Source organism: Teleopsis dalmanni, chromosome 2, assembly GCF_002237135.1.
Source record: "Teleopsis dalmanni isolate 2A chromosome 2, ASM223713v2, whole genome shotgun sequence".
NCBI lineage: Eukaryota > Metazoa > Arthropoda > Insecta > Diptera > Diopsidae > Teleopsis > Teleopsis dalmanni.
In genome coordinates this window covers 158,788,897-158,806,242 of record NC_051847.1, presented here as the reverse complement: position 1 = coordinate 158,806,242, position 17,346 = coordinate 158,788,897, and the positions used below count along the sequence as shown (strand labels likewise).

The window sequence follows — 17,346 nt, the reverse complement described above, 5'->3', positions numbered from 1 at the left end:
TATTATGTTAGTTATTACCAAGTAACATTTATTTTATTTCATTTAATTTGTAGTTTGCATACGTAAAATTAATAAAACAAACATAATTTTTGAATTTTTGTGAAAATTTTTTTTTAGAAATACACGCAAACTATGGACCACAAAGGAAACGAAGTGTTTTCTAGAGTCCTACTTGACACGAAAGGAAGGATTTTTGGAAACCAGAAAAAAAAGACTTGAATATCAACATGTACTTGAGGACATGATAGCACATGGAATTCGTGAAACAAAAAATCCGTGAAACAACTTACGTCTCTCGGCCACTGCAAAACGTTGTTTTCTTCTCCCAACATCGACAGTACCTACAAAAATTTACTTAACTTAGTGTTTTATTTTTAAATTTCCAATATTCTTACCATTCCTTTTAATTCCGTGTTCATTTTAATTTTATAATATTTTTATAAAAATATATTTGATTTATATGCACATATACAAGATTTGCTGTTTGCCAAAACAAAACATTTGACAGATTGCAACAGTGATGCCAATGACTCGCGTGGCCAACATAGGCCAACATGCATTTTTTGCCGTACTTGCGAGCCACCGAAAAGGCCTTATATAGGCCAGTAGTCATATACTTGCCACACACTTCGATCAAAAGTGTTACCAACGCAATAGAGGAACTATTGTGAACTTTAATTGGAAATTCCAACGAATATTGCAAACATATGTCAAAAATCATATGCAAACAAAAATTTAAACAAAATTTAAAAAATTCGTAAATTTGAAAATTGGGAAAAAGGAAAAAATCGAAATTTTCAACATTTTTACTATTGCTTTCAATTTTTTATTCATTTTAATTTTCAATTTATATTAGGGGTATTCAGGCAACTGATGAGTTGCTTAGTAGTTGATTATAAAAAAAATTTGCATACAAAAATGAAACTAAGCAGAGAATTGACTATTTCAGAGATTCTCAGATTAGTGAAAATTTGATTAATAGTGCTGCCATTACCAAGTGTCGGCGCTATAAGCATAGGGTGTCTTAAAAAGAAAATGCAGAAATAATAACGTAAATTAATAAATAAAATTCAGTAAAACTATAATTTTTAAAGGGTTAATATATAATCAAAAAATATAAAATTGAATATTCTACTTCTTGGTATATGACACGATTGCAATTTTAGTTATATGATAAATTTAAATGAGCAAGTGATTAACAACAAAATGCTAAATTTTTTTTATATGAAGTTTTTGAATCAACTAAACAGTTGCCTGAATAGCGAACATAGGCCACCATGCGTTTTTTGCCACACTTGTGAGTGTGCTGAATACTTTCAATTTCTGTGCTCTGCTCTACTACACACAAGCATTTTATACGTTTAAACAAAACAAAACATATTTTAGGCTTATGACAGTTCATGACAGTGTAAACTGAACTGACAGTTCATGCTGTCGTCAAGTTCATCTCACGTTCATGATAGTGAAAATAGGCCCATTCAATTAATGAAAACGTAAATATTATTAAATACTTTCAGAGCACTTTTGTTTACAGCTCAATTATTGTTTGTTTACATTTTACATAAAAAATATTGAACATATATTTCAAAAATTTATTTTTAATAGCAGCCTTTTTTCGTTTTAATGAGTAGATTTTTTTATAATGAAATTATTCATAATTATAAAATCTCTCTGTATGGTAAATAATCTTCAAGAGCAGGCTTATTTAGGAAATTTAATCAGCAATAAAACAGAAAGCTAACAAGCAACAAGCAAATATTCGAGCTAAAATTCATATTACCCCAAATTGCCATAAGAATTCGCAATTATTTTAAAATCAATTATTGTGAATTGTTCATATTTGACAACAAAAAACGCGCGATTTTTATACATTTAATGACGCCTTTTACCATTTGTTAAAAAGGGAATACAGTATTTGCAGACAAATACACCAAAAAATTTTTTTCCGCACATACAATTTTTGCGACAAAGCGCATTCCGTGACAATCTGTTAAACGAGTTGAATATTGGTTTCAAATAATAAATTTGTTAATTTTATAAGATAATTACACCATATTGTAAGGTATGTTTGTTTTACATTCATCATGAATTTATTTGTAATTATTCGTTCGATATTTATAATTAAAAATTGTGTTATAAGAAGTACTTTATTATATGAAATTTGCAAATTGTGCCTGTATTTAATACTTAGCTTTTGTATATTTTGTAATATTCTAATTTAAAATATGTTTGTTATAAAATATGATTAATATGAGCGCGTTTTTATTTTCTTTGTAAAGGCGCAAGTTGAATGAACTGCAGAATTTTGCAATCTTGTGGGCTTTATAAATTTGCGGCGTCTCTTAACACGTGCGGGTGTGCGTTTTCGCGTTAATGTTCGTTTTGCATTACAGAAAAGCACGAGAAGTTGAATTATTTTATTTACCAATTTGTATTTCCTTATTGCAATATATGTTATATATTTAATACTTCTAATTGAACTCTAACAATTGTTTAATGCAGAAAAATTGCTAAGTGTCAATTACAGCAAGCGTTGAATATTGTTTTCTAATGCATTTCATTTTTACGTTTTCTCTATATAATTTATTTATTACTTTAAAAATATTCAAGTTATTCTTTTTTTTTAATTATTCACAAGTCTGGATTAACATACTACATATGAACTTTATTTTGGTGTTGCATTTTGGCTCCGCATCGGAGCCAATTTGTTTGTTTAGCTGGAAATTTTTTTTTACCTTTTTCCAAAACGTTGCAAAGCAAAGTTCGTTTACATCTGGCCAAAAATGTTATTGAACCATTTTGACTTAATAAATTTGTATAATGTTTTTACTTATTTTATTATTGTAATCCATCATTAATATTTCTAAGACCGGACCGCATGTATTATTATACTCCTCTAATTCTTGCGGATAAGTATAGGTGTCGTAGACTATAAAATCACATTAATTTATTTTATATCAATTCTGTTAGTAAACTAGTATATCTGTTTTCAGTATATTGATCTGTCATTAAACTACTATATTAGTTTTTAAGCAAATATCATGTTCATGAATTGACTTAATAAGCCCGAGTGCTTGTTAGTCTAACAAACAAGCAATATTAATAATTTCTATGTGGAATTTTTGTAAATCTATGTAAATGAACTCAATAAACCGATCAAATTGTTTGAGGATATCGTTTAGCATTTATACAAAATTTCTGCTTAAAATAAACTCATGTCTTAAAATATATATCTGAGTTGAATTGATATATGAATCAGAAAAAAATGAATGCAGGTAAATATAGTCGAAGTCGTATATAATGAAGCTATCGGGGACCTGCAAACGTTTCGTCATAAAGAACCTTTCTTTCTACAGAGACCAGAATAAATTTTTTTTACATAGAAATATGTAGTTGTTCTAAAAATATATTTAATTAAAATTTATTCCCTTTAATATAGAGAATATTCTTAAATTAACAGAATATGTTGTTAATGGCCAGTTTCTTATGTTAAATTATATTTGTATTCTAGACTAATCTGATTTTATTTTTCCAACGTTTCGTAAATATTTTTTAGCATCTTCAGGGATACATTATTTTCTTTATATTTACATAAATTTCGTCAAAACTCGTTCAGAATGTATCTTTAGTCAAATTGTTCTCTTGTTTTGTAGGCGAGTGTTCGCAAATTATAGTGATATTAAAGAATTGTCTCTTCATACGGATATTACCAAGCGTTTTGTTCACTAATGTGAACAGCTAGAAAAAAAATTTAAAATATTAAATAATATATAATAATTCGTTATATATAATTTTCTTTTAAATAAAAATAGTCCCTTTCTAACCATAAAACTGAATACAAATTCACATCTATTTGCATTGTAACTGTAGTAGATCTTACAGTTTCCTGTTTTAGAGCAGTTTTGTTCTGTCCTTTGCCATTTCCTGGATGGCCGCTGATTTTACGAGGCGGGTACCAAAGCCTATGCACAACTTTAAATTAAAATCATCGGGATAGTAATAAGGCTCTTTGTGTGCACTATTAGCTAATTTGCCCAGTGGGTGCCAGGTAACTATCTGGTAGCACTATGCAGTGGTATAACAGTATCCAACTTGGATTAAGGACAACAATTATTGCGCTGGCATATTGTACGTTAAATGCGATCAGATGAGTTGCGTCGTGATTTCGCTCCCAGAGAATCGCGAAAATATAATTTTTTGTTTAATTTATTTGTAAGCATTTTTGTTGTTGAAATTTGTATAAAAATATGATTGTTGTTGTTTTGTACCCAGCCGGGATCTGAAAAGGGAATTGGATAGGTGGAGTTGGAGTTAAGGAATAATGGGAAAGGAAATGGAGAATAGAGAAATAAGATTGAACTTACTGGGCTCTACCCTCTTTTTTTTCATTTTATGTAAGAAATATACTAAAAAAGTAAGAATAATAAACAGCATCGAAAATGCATATATTCTTACAGTGAACATTCTCGTAACGAACTCTGTTTTGAACCCATTTGAGTTTATTTTTCCAAGTCCATATTTTTTTATAATTATTAGAAATGATTTTACCCATTGCGTTAAACCCGATTATAAAAACTTTTTAGATTAATATTAAATTACTTTCGTTTATTTAAATATTACAATTTTGAATTTTTTAAGGCAAAGCGTTTACATAAAATAACAGTTTTTTTATTTGTATTATGCAGTGTTCGTGTCATAAAAACACAAATTAAAACTCAAAATAAAATTTACTTAACATAATTATTTTCTGATTATGCTTGATTTGCTTTAAATAGGGCTGACTAATATTTTATAGGTCTTTAATGATATTATTTGTAAGAAGTTTCGTTTGTTTTAAATAACTAAAAAATTGCAATATATTGAATAATTATTTCAATAAATTGTAATAAAAAAAATTGTTTTAATTATTGAGTATTTAAGCGTAGTTAGATACATTTTATATAATCACAATAAATAAATTTGTATTAATGTGTTTAATTGATAAATAATATCATTTTAAATTAAATATATTATTGAGTCATATTCATAGAATGTTATATTCTGAAGAATTATAAGGAGTGATTTAAGACTATGAAATGCAATATCTATTTTTTTATTTAATCAAATCTTGACGGCTTACGATATAAAGCGATATAAAAAAGTCTTATATACAAACGAAGAAATTTGGGTTGATATTAAGATTTTAAAAACGGCTAAAGTGGGCTTATCTGGAGTTACCCAAAGTATGGTCACACTTTTCGAAATAAAAAAGAATTAAATTAAAAGCACATATAGCAGAGATACATAGATGCCATTGGTAACTCGTTTTAAGAAAAACTGATTCACTAAGGTCCTAAAAAGTGGTCCCTTTGTGAGATTCAAAGTCTCCATAAAAAATGTAGTGAAAATTGGTAATAAATGCTAATATATATTACTTAAAGCAAACAAAATAGCAATATTAATAAATGTGATATAATATAAAAATTTTAAAGACAATTACTCGTACTTCCATTAAATAATACTGCTAATTGGTGCTAAACTCAACTGATTTTATTTATAGCAATAAATTAGTTTTACCAATTTATATACAATGTTAGACAATTTTAATATATTTAAAATGCTTATATTTTTAAAGCTGAATAGGTTTATTTTAATAGGTAGGGAACTATCTTATATGATTGTGTGGGTTAGTGCCTGTTCTGAAAAGCGGCGTATAGTATTACTCTGCTAAATACTAATTGAAGTGACTACATTCTGAATGTTTTGAAAAGTGGTTAAAGAGTTTTAAATACATATCTGCGCTTGTCTACGTACATTGTTGCAAAATAATTAGAGGATATTAGAGAGAAAATGTGTACCAAATATATAATTCTTTACCTTCTAATAACGATAATAAAGAATTCCGTATGAAGAGATGATAATTAAGGATTTGTTAGGAAGTGCATTTTATGTGCTCAAATTGTTTCAAAAAAAAAATTTATTGAATTGCTTAAGAGAAACTTTTTATAATAGACAAAGAATGAATAGTTAATAGTCAAGAAAATAATTCTTATAGAAATAACAAATATGTATTATAAAACTTTGAAAAGATTGATGTAAATACCAATGACAGCATATCTCGTGAGAGACGCGCCTCACTTAGGCTTTCGAAAGTTAGTCTATTGATTGAGAAAAAAGACAAATGTTAATTTAATTAATGTTTTCTGAGTGTGTGAATTTGTTTCTATAGCCTTTATTGGAAATAATTTTTTATTGAGAGCAAAATTTTTTATACTTAGTTATAATTCAAAAAGTATACTAAATCGTTCAGTTAAACTGGTGTTATTAATATAAAAATGTATATAAATTAAATTTCCGTCTTAGTGTAGATTACCGTTTTTAAACTATATAATAAGTGTATATATATATATTGATGTAAAATATGTTTTTAAAGGACATAACTATAAGGCGTAAATTCAATATATTTAATTTTATAAATTGTTTCAATAAAAGCTTCAGAATAATCAAGGCAAGCACTTTGGTTCTTGGAAAGGGTTTACATTGATAAGATTTTGATGTATAAATTTTATAAAATATTTCGCATACGTAAAATTTATTAGCAATCTATTTAGTAAATGTATATAAGTCTATAAAGAAAACATATATTATATATGCAATTAGAAAATATTTTAGTTATAAACAAGCTTATTTTTTATTTATTTTGTTGTAATAATATTTAGTATTTGTTGCGAAAGATAAATACCTTTTTAATGCACCCATTAATGTATAAATTTTAACATAAATATCTACATTGATTACGTATGTGCACGAGTTACATATATACATACATTCCTTGTATTCATTTATTTAATTTTACACATATAAATATATTTGCAACAAATTTTTTTGATTTATTTTTAATTCAATGATTTGCATACATGTATATCATTTTAATATAGTTATATATGTATACGTTAGTTTTTATTTTAATTATTCCCTTTTTTGTTTTTAAATTTTACTAAATCATGAGTGCCGAAAACGGATTATATCGCATAATTTTTGATAATAATATCCATAGAACTGATGTTATGGCACATAACACAACACCACCCCAACCTAGGTCCAAACTCCATGATGTTAAAAAAATGCGAGCACCCAGAAGTGGTTTTGCCATTATAGCGACACCTCCTGGTCGTGCTACAATTCCATCCACTGTGCCATCATAATCACTGTCAAGCATAGGACGTCCTTGTTGTCGTTTAAAATGTATGATCATAAGTGTAAAAAGTGCAAAAAGAGCTAAAAAAAAAGTATTAGAGTGATAAATTATATACGTAAATAAATTAATACATTATTAAATGATATTCTCAATAACAAAAATTTTTACCGGCTAATAAATACATGACTCCAGTGATAAGTATTGCACTTATTTGACGTTGGCAAACGCCAAAGGCGCCGACTAATGCAGCGCTTCCCAATATAATTAGGCATACCAAAGAGCATGAAATCGAGAGATTTTGCATTCCTACAAAATTCAAATGAGTCGTTAAAATATTTAATTTTTAAAAAAACATTCCTTTAAATTCAAAATTTTAATGCAAAAAATAAAATAGAATAATTTTAAAATTTGTGTATTACGATATTAAATATCAAAGGAGTAAAAAGTTGCAGTTAGACATAAATTGCTATTAAATAATTTAAAGCAGTGTAAATTAAGAAAATTAAATTATTTATAGGTGCACAAAACTCTGTAATACATGCTAATTATGATCAAACTAAAAAAATTTTAATTTTTAAAATGATAGTATCAAAAATTAAATTATTTTCATTTTAAATAATTTTAAAAATAATTGTTCAAAATGTTGAACTTTATATTTTTGTATTCAATGAAATATGCAGCAATGTTACTGCGAGGTGTCGCATAATTGAACTTTGGATATAAGTCTGAGTTTTCTTTAGTAATCGGGATCTTCTTATCTTACTGCAGCTGATCTATAATTTAATAGATCTTTTCTGTAATAGACTGATCCTTAATAGGCATCTTAACGTCCAAATTTTTTCCAATATTTTAGTAATCATTGTTTTGCAATAACTTTTAGGAGGAAGCATTTATTTCAATAAAATATTTTTCAATAATCAAAAAGAATAATTCTTTTAAAGTTAAGTTAAACATTGAATATATCCTTTGCAAGTACACTTATTTCCTTGTTATGTTATTTTGTAATCAAAAGCAACTGAAGAAAAAAGTAGGTATATAAAAAGTATTTGGTCACATAAATACATTACATATTTCAGTTAGGTACATGTATACCGATATAATTTACAACAAAATATAACGGATCAAACAGCAAAAACATACTCATGCGTCACAACGTACAAACATGGTTGCTACTTATAGTATTTAATACTGATTTTAATAATATAAATAAAAAGAAATATAAAGTAAAATTTTGTGAAATATAGATTAGTGTTTCTGAACCCAAAACATATATTAAAAAATGATCAATGTGTTTTGCAAAGACTGCTGGTAGCATCAATATTTTCCCAAAAAATAATATCTTAAAAGACGAAAATATTTTAAGGGGTCCGGTACTGTTTTTGCGGACCGACAGCGGTTAAAAAACGCTGATTAAGATCGTACAAAATGTTTTCTATTTTAATAAAAATTATAAAAAGATAAAACAGAAAAAAAATTTTATTAGTAAAAAAAATATACCGTAATAAATAAGTTCATAATTCAAAATATGAAATTTACATTTGGAAACCCATCCATTTATAATTAAATAAATATCAAATTATCTAAAAGCTTCTTATTTCTTAATTTTTTGAAGTTTTTGAATTTCTGAATGTGAAAGTGTCCAATTCAAAATAAAATGAGGGATACTACAATATACTACAGTTAAAAGATATTAAAATACTTAAAGTGAAGATCGAATGTTACAAATATTTAATACCCAAAATATAAATGTTTCACTATTTCGACCAAATATTTTTTTAAATTAAAAAAATTAATAAATAATAATAAATTCCTTTTTTAACTTCTAAATATTTATCGTTTCTAGATTCTTTAATGGTTAGATAGTTCTATTTCAAAGCTTATAATACAATTAAGGAATAATAATACAAAATTAATAAATAAAAAAATTTGAAGCAGATAAAAACTTTTTGAAATCATGCAAAATTTTTTAATTCGTCTTAAAATCATTATTTGTGGTACAACCTACTTGGATGAAAAATGCCATGAACATAACTATTCATTGGTTCCAAAATGTTTTGTGTAATTAATTGAATTAATTTAAATTGTATTTGCATGTAAAAGTATTCTTCATTTAAGTTGCCATTTGTGAGAGTACAAATTTAGATCAATGAATGAGTGTAAGATTCTTGTAATTCCTTTCATATCAAATTTTCGCCAGCTAGAAATTGCACAAATCCAGGCTCTGAGAAGACTTTTCCAGGTACCATGGTACATTAGGACGAATGACATCCTAAGGGACCTCAAGATTGATCCGATCAAAAAATACATAAAGGATAGAGCCCTGGAATTATTTACGAAAACTGACAGGCTTACCAACACCGCGTTATCGACTTTCAGAATGTTTACAGGCTCCTCGGGGAGGTATGCAGATCTGAGGTCAGTTATTGTTTAGTATGATGAAGTGATAAACAATAATCCAGCCAAGGCGTAGAGAGAGGTTACGAAGAAATATTGCAGTTAATAGAGAGTAAAAGTGCTCAAGTGCACTGACTGAACTAGCCTCAACATAATAATAAATTCTTGAACATATTGAACATTAGATGATTATTAATCGAATCTTATGAAATATAAATATTTTTAAATTAAATGAGAAAAATTGTTGTAGAATTATATACATATATACGCAGTAAATTATACTAATGTTAACCCATTAAATAAAAAATTGAAAATTTTAATATGCGATAGGTTATGGCTATGATTCTGTGTAATCATTTTTTTGTTAGATTGTTTGAAATCTTAGTTGTGTGCTTTCTTCCTACTAGCGATTCCGAAAAAATGTTATGAATTTTGTTTTAAAACAGGACTGTTTTGAACGACCGATTCTTTTGTCAGATTATAAATATTATTGTGCTCTCCTCAGAAGTGCCAACTTAAATGAAAAACACTATTTGTTTTGTATTTAAAAAAAATTAATTTTTTGTAAATCTATCTATATTAAGAATTCTCTTTCTCTCTCTCAACACAGTATTCTTTTATACTAGATATCGTATGTTACATTTTTCTTCTCTGACATTTATCTCATTTATATAAAATTTTGTTTTAATTTTTTTATTGTAATTTTTTTTTTATTTTTTTTTTGTAATTTATTTTAATTTTTTTTATTGTTTGTTTATTTGTTTAAGTTTGTTTTATTTATTATCGATATACTATAAAATAATTTTAACCGTTCTTTAGATTAGAAGTTTTAAACACATAAAAATTATATTTAAGAAAGTATTTTATTTCTATTAAAAAATTGTGGCTTGAAGCCTATTTAAAATAATTTTAACCGATCTTTAGATTATAAGCTTTAATACAAATAAAAATAATATTTCAGTAAATATTTTATTTATATTAAAAATTTATTGACTTGAAGCCCATTTAAATAATTTATAACGTATAATAAAAAGGTCAATGATAATTATAAATTATATATTACACGTTAATATTATCATACGATATGAAAATATTGGTAATATAAATATTTCTTTCAACCAGCGTTCGTTCATATAAGTTCTATACTTCAAAAGTATTACTTTGCATAAAAAAAATAATATATATATTATTTCGGTTTCAGCTAAGTTTAATTTATAATTGAAATGTCTGCCGATGAACAAATTCCTGCACCTGCCACTACGGAGGAAATTGGCGTTGACCACGAACGCAATGAAAAAATTTTAAAAGGCAAAGAACTTTATAGTAATGGTTCTAGAAACTTTCTTGTGAAGAGTTACTCTGAAGCAGCTGATCAATTAAGTCAAGTCTGTGGAATTTATGAAGAGTTGTATGGCTCATTATCTACCGAATTAGGGATGCCATATTTATTGTAAATATTATAAAATTATTAAATATATGCCTCTTTTAATTATCTTCTTATTTTTTAGATATGCAAAATCTTTGATTGCTTTAGCGTTGGATGAAAACAAAGTAATAGATGTACCCGATGAAGAAGAAGAGGATGGAGATGATGGTGATGGTGATGATGAAAGTGGTGAAAATGGCGAACAAAATGACACAGAAAATAAAACTGATGAAGCAGATTCTACTGCTGAAAACAGTAGTGGAAATAATGTTGTCGATAGTGCAGAAGCCAATAAGGAATCCATAGATGAAGCAATGGTGACCAGTACAGAAGAAGAAAAAATAACTGAAGAGAAAGATTTAACAAATGGTTCAGCCGATGCGACTGATAGTAAAAGTGCTGCAAGTGCTGCGCCTATAAAAGACAACGAAAAGCCCAGTACATCTAACGGTGAGACTGAAAATTGTGAAGACGAAGAGGATGATGCAGTGAGTATCTATTTTGGGAATATGTAAATTTGTACAATAAATGATATTAAATGTGTTTGATAATTGTGTTAGGCTTCGAATTTACAATTGGCATGGGAAATTCTTGAATTGGCAGCCAAAATATTTTCAGAGCAAGGTGCAAGTGGCCTATCCAACTTGGCTGAAGTTCAAACTGAACTAGCAAATATTGAATTCGAAAATAATATTTTAGATGCTGCACGTGATGATTACGGTGTGTATATTTAAGTAGTATTTACAATTTGTTATAAATATAAGTGTTTAACTTTTTTATATTTGAATATGAGCCTAATATTTTTATTTTTATAGGCAAAGCATTAAAAATATACTCAGAACTTCCAACAAATTATAGACGCGCAAAAGCTGAAATTCATTACAAAATCGGTTTAACATATTTAATGCAGCAACTTAATAAGGAAGGAGCTGAATCGCTTAAAGAGGCTTGTAAATTAATAGAAGAAGAAATTAAAGATATACAAGCAAAAACTGATATAAATGAGAAAGATAAAAACAACATACAAGATATGGAAGAAACGAAACAGGAAATTTGGGCGAAAATAGCTGAAATTGAAGAAACTCAAGCACAGGTAACTGATCCAATAAATAATATAATATTATTTATGTATATTAATACATTTCATATATTTAACCGTTTAGAATATTGCCGAAGTACGTGCAGCACTAGATAGCTATATAAAACCTGCACAAAATGGAAATGGGGCAGGTCCTTCTTCATCTAGTAATTCTGCAGACGCAGGTTCTTCTTCGGCAATAAGTTCTTCATCGAAACCAACAGATATTTCACATTTAATAAAACGTAAAAAACCCGATGATCCAAATTCGGAGGCTGAAGCAATTTCTTCTCCAGCTAAGAAGCCAGCAATATAAAACGCTGGTTAATTTAAAAATCAAAGGCTGCATTCCATTCACTTAAATAATTTATTTAAAACCAGCCTAGATCCAAGTTATCGCATTCATAACGTATATTCACTTGCGCTTGGTTATATAAATTTTATATATTTTAAAGTAATTAGAATTTTTATTTCACTTTTTACATAAGTTATAAACATTATCTTGAAATTGTATTTATTATATATTTAAATTAATTTTTTAAAAACGTTTTTCTAATTTTGGTTACCTTTTTTTAATTTTTAATTATGTTACTGAAAATATTTGCATTAATTTTTATTATTAATTTTTTCACATTTTTCAACATTATAACTACAGTCAATTACGTTATAATAAAATATTGTTTCGTAGTGTTTGCTATTATGCTTTTTGTTTATAACTAACGTCACATCATACATTAGATTATTAAATTTATAATATTCATTACTAGTAGTAAGAATAAATTTTATATAAATATAACATTAAATATTTTTTAATATACCAATCTTTTAATAAATAAGTTACTGAACAAATAATAAACGATTTCTGCTATTGTTTCTGCTAATACTAAGGAAAATCAAATTAGATCGTTTTAGTTTGTTTTCAAAAATATCTTGTAATCTCATACGCGTATCGACTTTTCAGGTAATTTAAGAAAATTATAAAGTACTATTCTTTATTTTTGAATAAATGTATATTGATGTTGCAATTATTATTTCAAGTAAATGCATTTTTTAGAACTATCAGGTCAGGTAACTACCGTGACTTGTTTATATTTTAAAATAATTGTTTTTGAACTTTTGGGCATTTGACGCTTCTTTAAGTTATTTGTTTATAATTTAAAAATGTTTTTACACGTATTTCAACGAATTTGTCTATATGTGTACTATTCTATTTATGATCTATTAATATTGTTATCGCCCTACAAGGTTTACCATACGTGCAAATACAAAAAACAATTAAAATTTTAAACTTAAATTAAATGAAAAATTAAAAAAGAGGATCATATAAGTTGTACCATACGTACTTAGATGGGGCTGCAATGTAGTCTGTGACTCACTATGTTGCCAATCGTTACGTTGTTCTTCTCCCCGGGCATTTTCCATTGAACCTGCTAAGTAATTGACACATGGCGGTGCACCACGCGGAAATTTTGGATTTCTTCGTAATTCTTGCAGTTCAGGCAATGGTAAGTCAATACACAAAGTCCAAATTCCTCCATGCATGGGCACTAGAAAAACCGATTCACGTCGGAAACGATGATCTGTGAATATAAAAAATGAAATTACAATCGTATTTAATGTGTTCGTAGGTCATATTAAGTTCTTCTCAATATCATGCCATGAGAGAACCCTTTATGGCACGGTCTATCACCTAAGGTAGATTGATTCTATTTTGACACCTAGGCACAATTCTTTTATAGCTGAAAGGGTTTATAAACTCAGGATCAACTTCCTCTTAAACAATGCTGCGTCTATCTTCCCTATTCTTTAAAATGTAACTATGCTTTTTGGTCATTCATACATTCAGATTTTCCTATCGCTGGTATTGCTAGGGGTCTGTCTTGAGTCCAATTTTCTCCATTTTGCCAAAAGTATTCATTTTTTTTCCAGATTAATGATTTTGTTTTGCCGATAATTGCCTTCCCTACAAGAACATTCAAATTACATGGTATTTCCTGTAACCTAAATTCTCACTTTATTGCCGTCACTAGGTACTATTTTACATGGATAAACAACTCAGGCAAGACCTCAGCTATTGCTATTCCTGTGGCGGAACCGCATTCGTAGTTCTCATATCGCTAATTGATCTTACGATTGATAGTTCTTCAATTCAGCTTGTCTACAAGCTCAAATACCTCAAATATTACCAGTTCCATCCCGGCATTAGTTTTTATGTTACCTATCACCCTCAAGGACAAAAACAAAAAAAATCCTACTAATTAAGATAAAAAGTAATATCTAGAATAAGTATAAATAGTTTATAAAGTCATAGATGTTTTAAAAATTCTGAAATAACAAAACCGACTTCAAAATATTTTCGACGTAACAACTCAACAACTCAAATTTAAAACAAAATTACATCTCGGTGTTGTGCTATCCTCCAACCACAGATTTATTACTCATGTAAAATAAGACATTCACAACGTCACTTTCGAAGCCAAACCTCTACACCAAAGTCCAGGTTGCTCGTATTGAAGATTACTGGTACTACATGGGTCAGTGCCAGCACCAGCACCTTCAGTTGTCCTGACCAATTGAGATTCGCAGCGTCTTGGCGGCTGTGGTTAAAACCCGAATTTACTGGCCTCACTCTCTGGCATGGGGGAAGTTATACCAAATACATAACTTCAGTTGGTGCCGGCGGAATTCTTTGGAATTTCAATGGATCGTCTACCGACGTATTATTTTAATACGTGTGTTTAGAACACCGTAGTGTCTGAAGGAATTTTATATGTATCATTCCACAGCAACCACACATAAGTTATATTATAAAATTTTGTCAGGATCAAAAACTAAAACAAGGAGCGATAACAAAGAAATGGTTTGTATTTTTTAAGCAATCATGCACATAAAAAAATAGATATTTGGACAAATTAATTTGTTAAAACCACATATTATATCTTAGTACCAAAAATGAAATATAAATATAATATAAATAGAAAGTTACACATATACATACCTAAGTTTAAGTTCGACTTACCCCTTTTATCTGCCTTAAGCATTGCAATTTTATCGTTCAGCATCCATTCTAAATGTAACCCAGATCGATTTGTATAACGATCCAAGCTGTCGCGATCCCACGTGACATGCTCCCAATGATCAGTCATTATTGCTGCGCAAAGCATTGCTGTAGCGCTGGTAGTCATCAGCAATGTGAAGAATAGAAAAAGTACCGGTGGTGGACCCATGCAACAACTAGTACAACATGTTGAACTGCCAACAGCACTGACTCCGTCCATAGCAGAAGTAATTGAGGTTGGTGTTTCAACAATGCCTCCACCAGTCTGTTGCATTATTTTTGTACAACTGCTATTACGCAGCAGTTTGCTATTACTTCGTCTTAGACTCTCAACTGCAGCTGCAGCAGCTGCTGTCGTCGCAGCTGTGGTTGGATCGAACTGTAGTGTACTACCAACCACTGCTGAAGGATGTTCATAAATGCTGTTATAAGAGTTTCGCGAAAAATAATAGCAGGTTGTTTGAGTTTGATTGTTGCCGCTGCTGCCGCCACCACCACCGTAGCTACCGCCGTAATCATTGATTGCTGTTGCTAGATCTTCATTACTTGAGTAGATAATAGATTGGGCAAATTGATTCGAGTAGCAGTTTTGTTTGAATGGTACACTTGTGGTAGCTACTGGTGGAGTGTAATATGTTGCAGAAGAGTGCTGAACTGGCTGCTGTTTTGTTGAAGCCTGTACATATAATGCTTCGTAGTCACAGTGATGTGGATTACGATATATCACAGGCCAGGAGCGAGTAGTCTTTGAATTGTGACTGTATGTGGTGGTCGTTGATGGGGCGGCGGCGTGCGCAGTAGCAACTGGTTGATAGGTGCTTATGACAATTGGTGAAGTTGCAGTATTAGTGGCGTTTGCACTCGTTGTTTTTTTTTTAGGAGAACTTTTCGTATTTGTGTTTGTCGATTGTAGAAAGCTTGTTTCTGCCAATTCAGATACTAGAGGTGTGAATTCTGTTGGCGGATTTTCTTCAATTGAATTAGTTGTTGGATTCGTTGTAACGGCTGTTGAATCTACTTCTTCTGTTGATGTTTCCTTAAATGAAACAGTTGTTGTCGGTGTAGTGGGTTTTGTATAATGTTGTGTTGCTTGTTGGCGTAGAAGAACATTTTTTGTCGGTACAACAATTGTTGTTGTTGCTGCTGCCGAATCCTCTGTAGTCAGCCTTAAAGGCGGCAAATGTTTTGTAATAATTTTTGTAGAATTTGGTGTTGGTGTATTTGCGTTTGTTGCTATGAGAATTGTTGTTGTCGGCACGGCTGTCAACTCATTAAAGTCCTCCTCCTCCACTAATGTTGCTCCTGATGAAAAAATGTTGTTAGTTTGTATACTGCGCACCAATGAATTTTTATTGTTACTATTTTTACTTTTGCTGTTGTTTTTGTTGCTGTTAGTACTCGTATTATTGTTACTATTGATGTAATATTTTTTGGACTGCTGTTGCTGTTGTTGATGATTTTGATTTTGTTCTTGTTCTTGTTGTTTTTTTGGTTCTGTGGATGATAATAATGTTGTTGGTGGTTTTGTTTGTAGTAACTGTTGTTGTGGTGTTAGTGGGGGAAATTGTAATTGTTTATAACGACCATCTATCGGCGATGTTATGTTTACTTCCGGCACACAGCGAGCAGTCACTTTATAACGACTGCCACTGCTGCCGCCGCCCTTAGTCCTTACAAGTCATAAGTCAATGTCGCGCTTTTTTATTTTGTTGGTGCTCATACTTTTGCCTGAACTCGTTATTGTTGTGATTGGTGTAGCGTATGATGTTGGTGTCAGTATTAATGTTGTTCCTGTACTCGTAAGTAGTTGTGTATCTGTGATTGTTTGTACAACTAAATTTGGTTCTTGGTGTATTTTGTTAATTTTAAAAATTGTTGTGCAGTTTTTAGGCTAAAGCAAAATAAATGCAAAAGGCTTTTGTACCTGATTGCTATTTTTGTTTCGAATATTTTTTTATTTTTTTTTTGTGTAACTGTAACTGTAACTGTAAATAACTGTATCAAAAATAACGAGTTAATACTAGTCAAGGTTGTGCGATTTACTAATTTTGTGCTGTAAAGTGCAAAATTAATCAGTGGCCAACTATATTCTAAAGTGTTTTCAATTGTTTTTGCATTTGTTGTTGTGTTTCTTTGATTAGCAGTAGTTGTAGTGGTAGTCGGAATGAGTTTTGCCCAATTTAAAATTTATTTTTGTATTATTAATTTAACTA

The 17,346-nt window shown here is 29.2% G+C and overlaps 2 protein-coding genes across 2 annotated transcripts; one reads left to right on the top strand and one right to left on the bottom strand.

The window, feature by feature from the left end:
- The first annotated feature begins 1,893 nt into the window (after nt 1–1,893).
- Nucleotides 1,894–12,910, top strand: LOC119680054 (protein NASP homolog). The gene is made up of 6 exons (XM_038092681.1): nt 1,894–2,062; nt 10,773–11,021; nt 11,080–11,485; nt 11,558–11,717; nt 11,813–12,090; nt 12,161–12,910. Exons 2-6 carry the CDS (start codon nt 10,795–10,797, stop codon nt 12,389–12,391), a joined length of 1,302 nt encoding a protein of 433 aa, XP_037948609.1. The 5' UTR covers nt 1,894–2,062; nt 10,773–10,794; the 3' UTR covers nt 12,392–12,910.
- On the bottom strand, nt 6,938–16,811 carry LOC119676015 (probable serine/threonine-protein kinase nek3; the record flags this gene model as incomplete). The annotated part of the gene is made up of 5 exons (XM_038087238.1): nt 6,938–7,257; nt 7,346–7,483; nt 13,419–13,655; nt 15,095–16,435; nt 16,502–16,811. Coding segments are annotated over 5 exons (2,307 nt in total), but the record flags the coding sequence as incomplete, so codon positions are not given.
- Nucleotides 16,812–17,346: the final 535 nt, after the last annotated feature.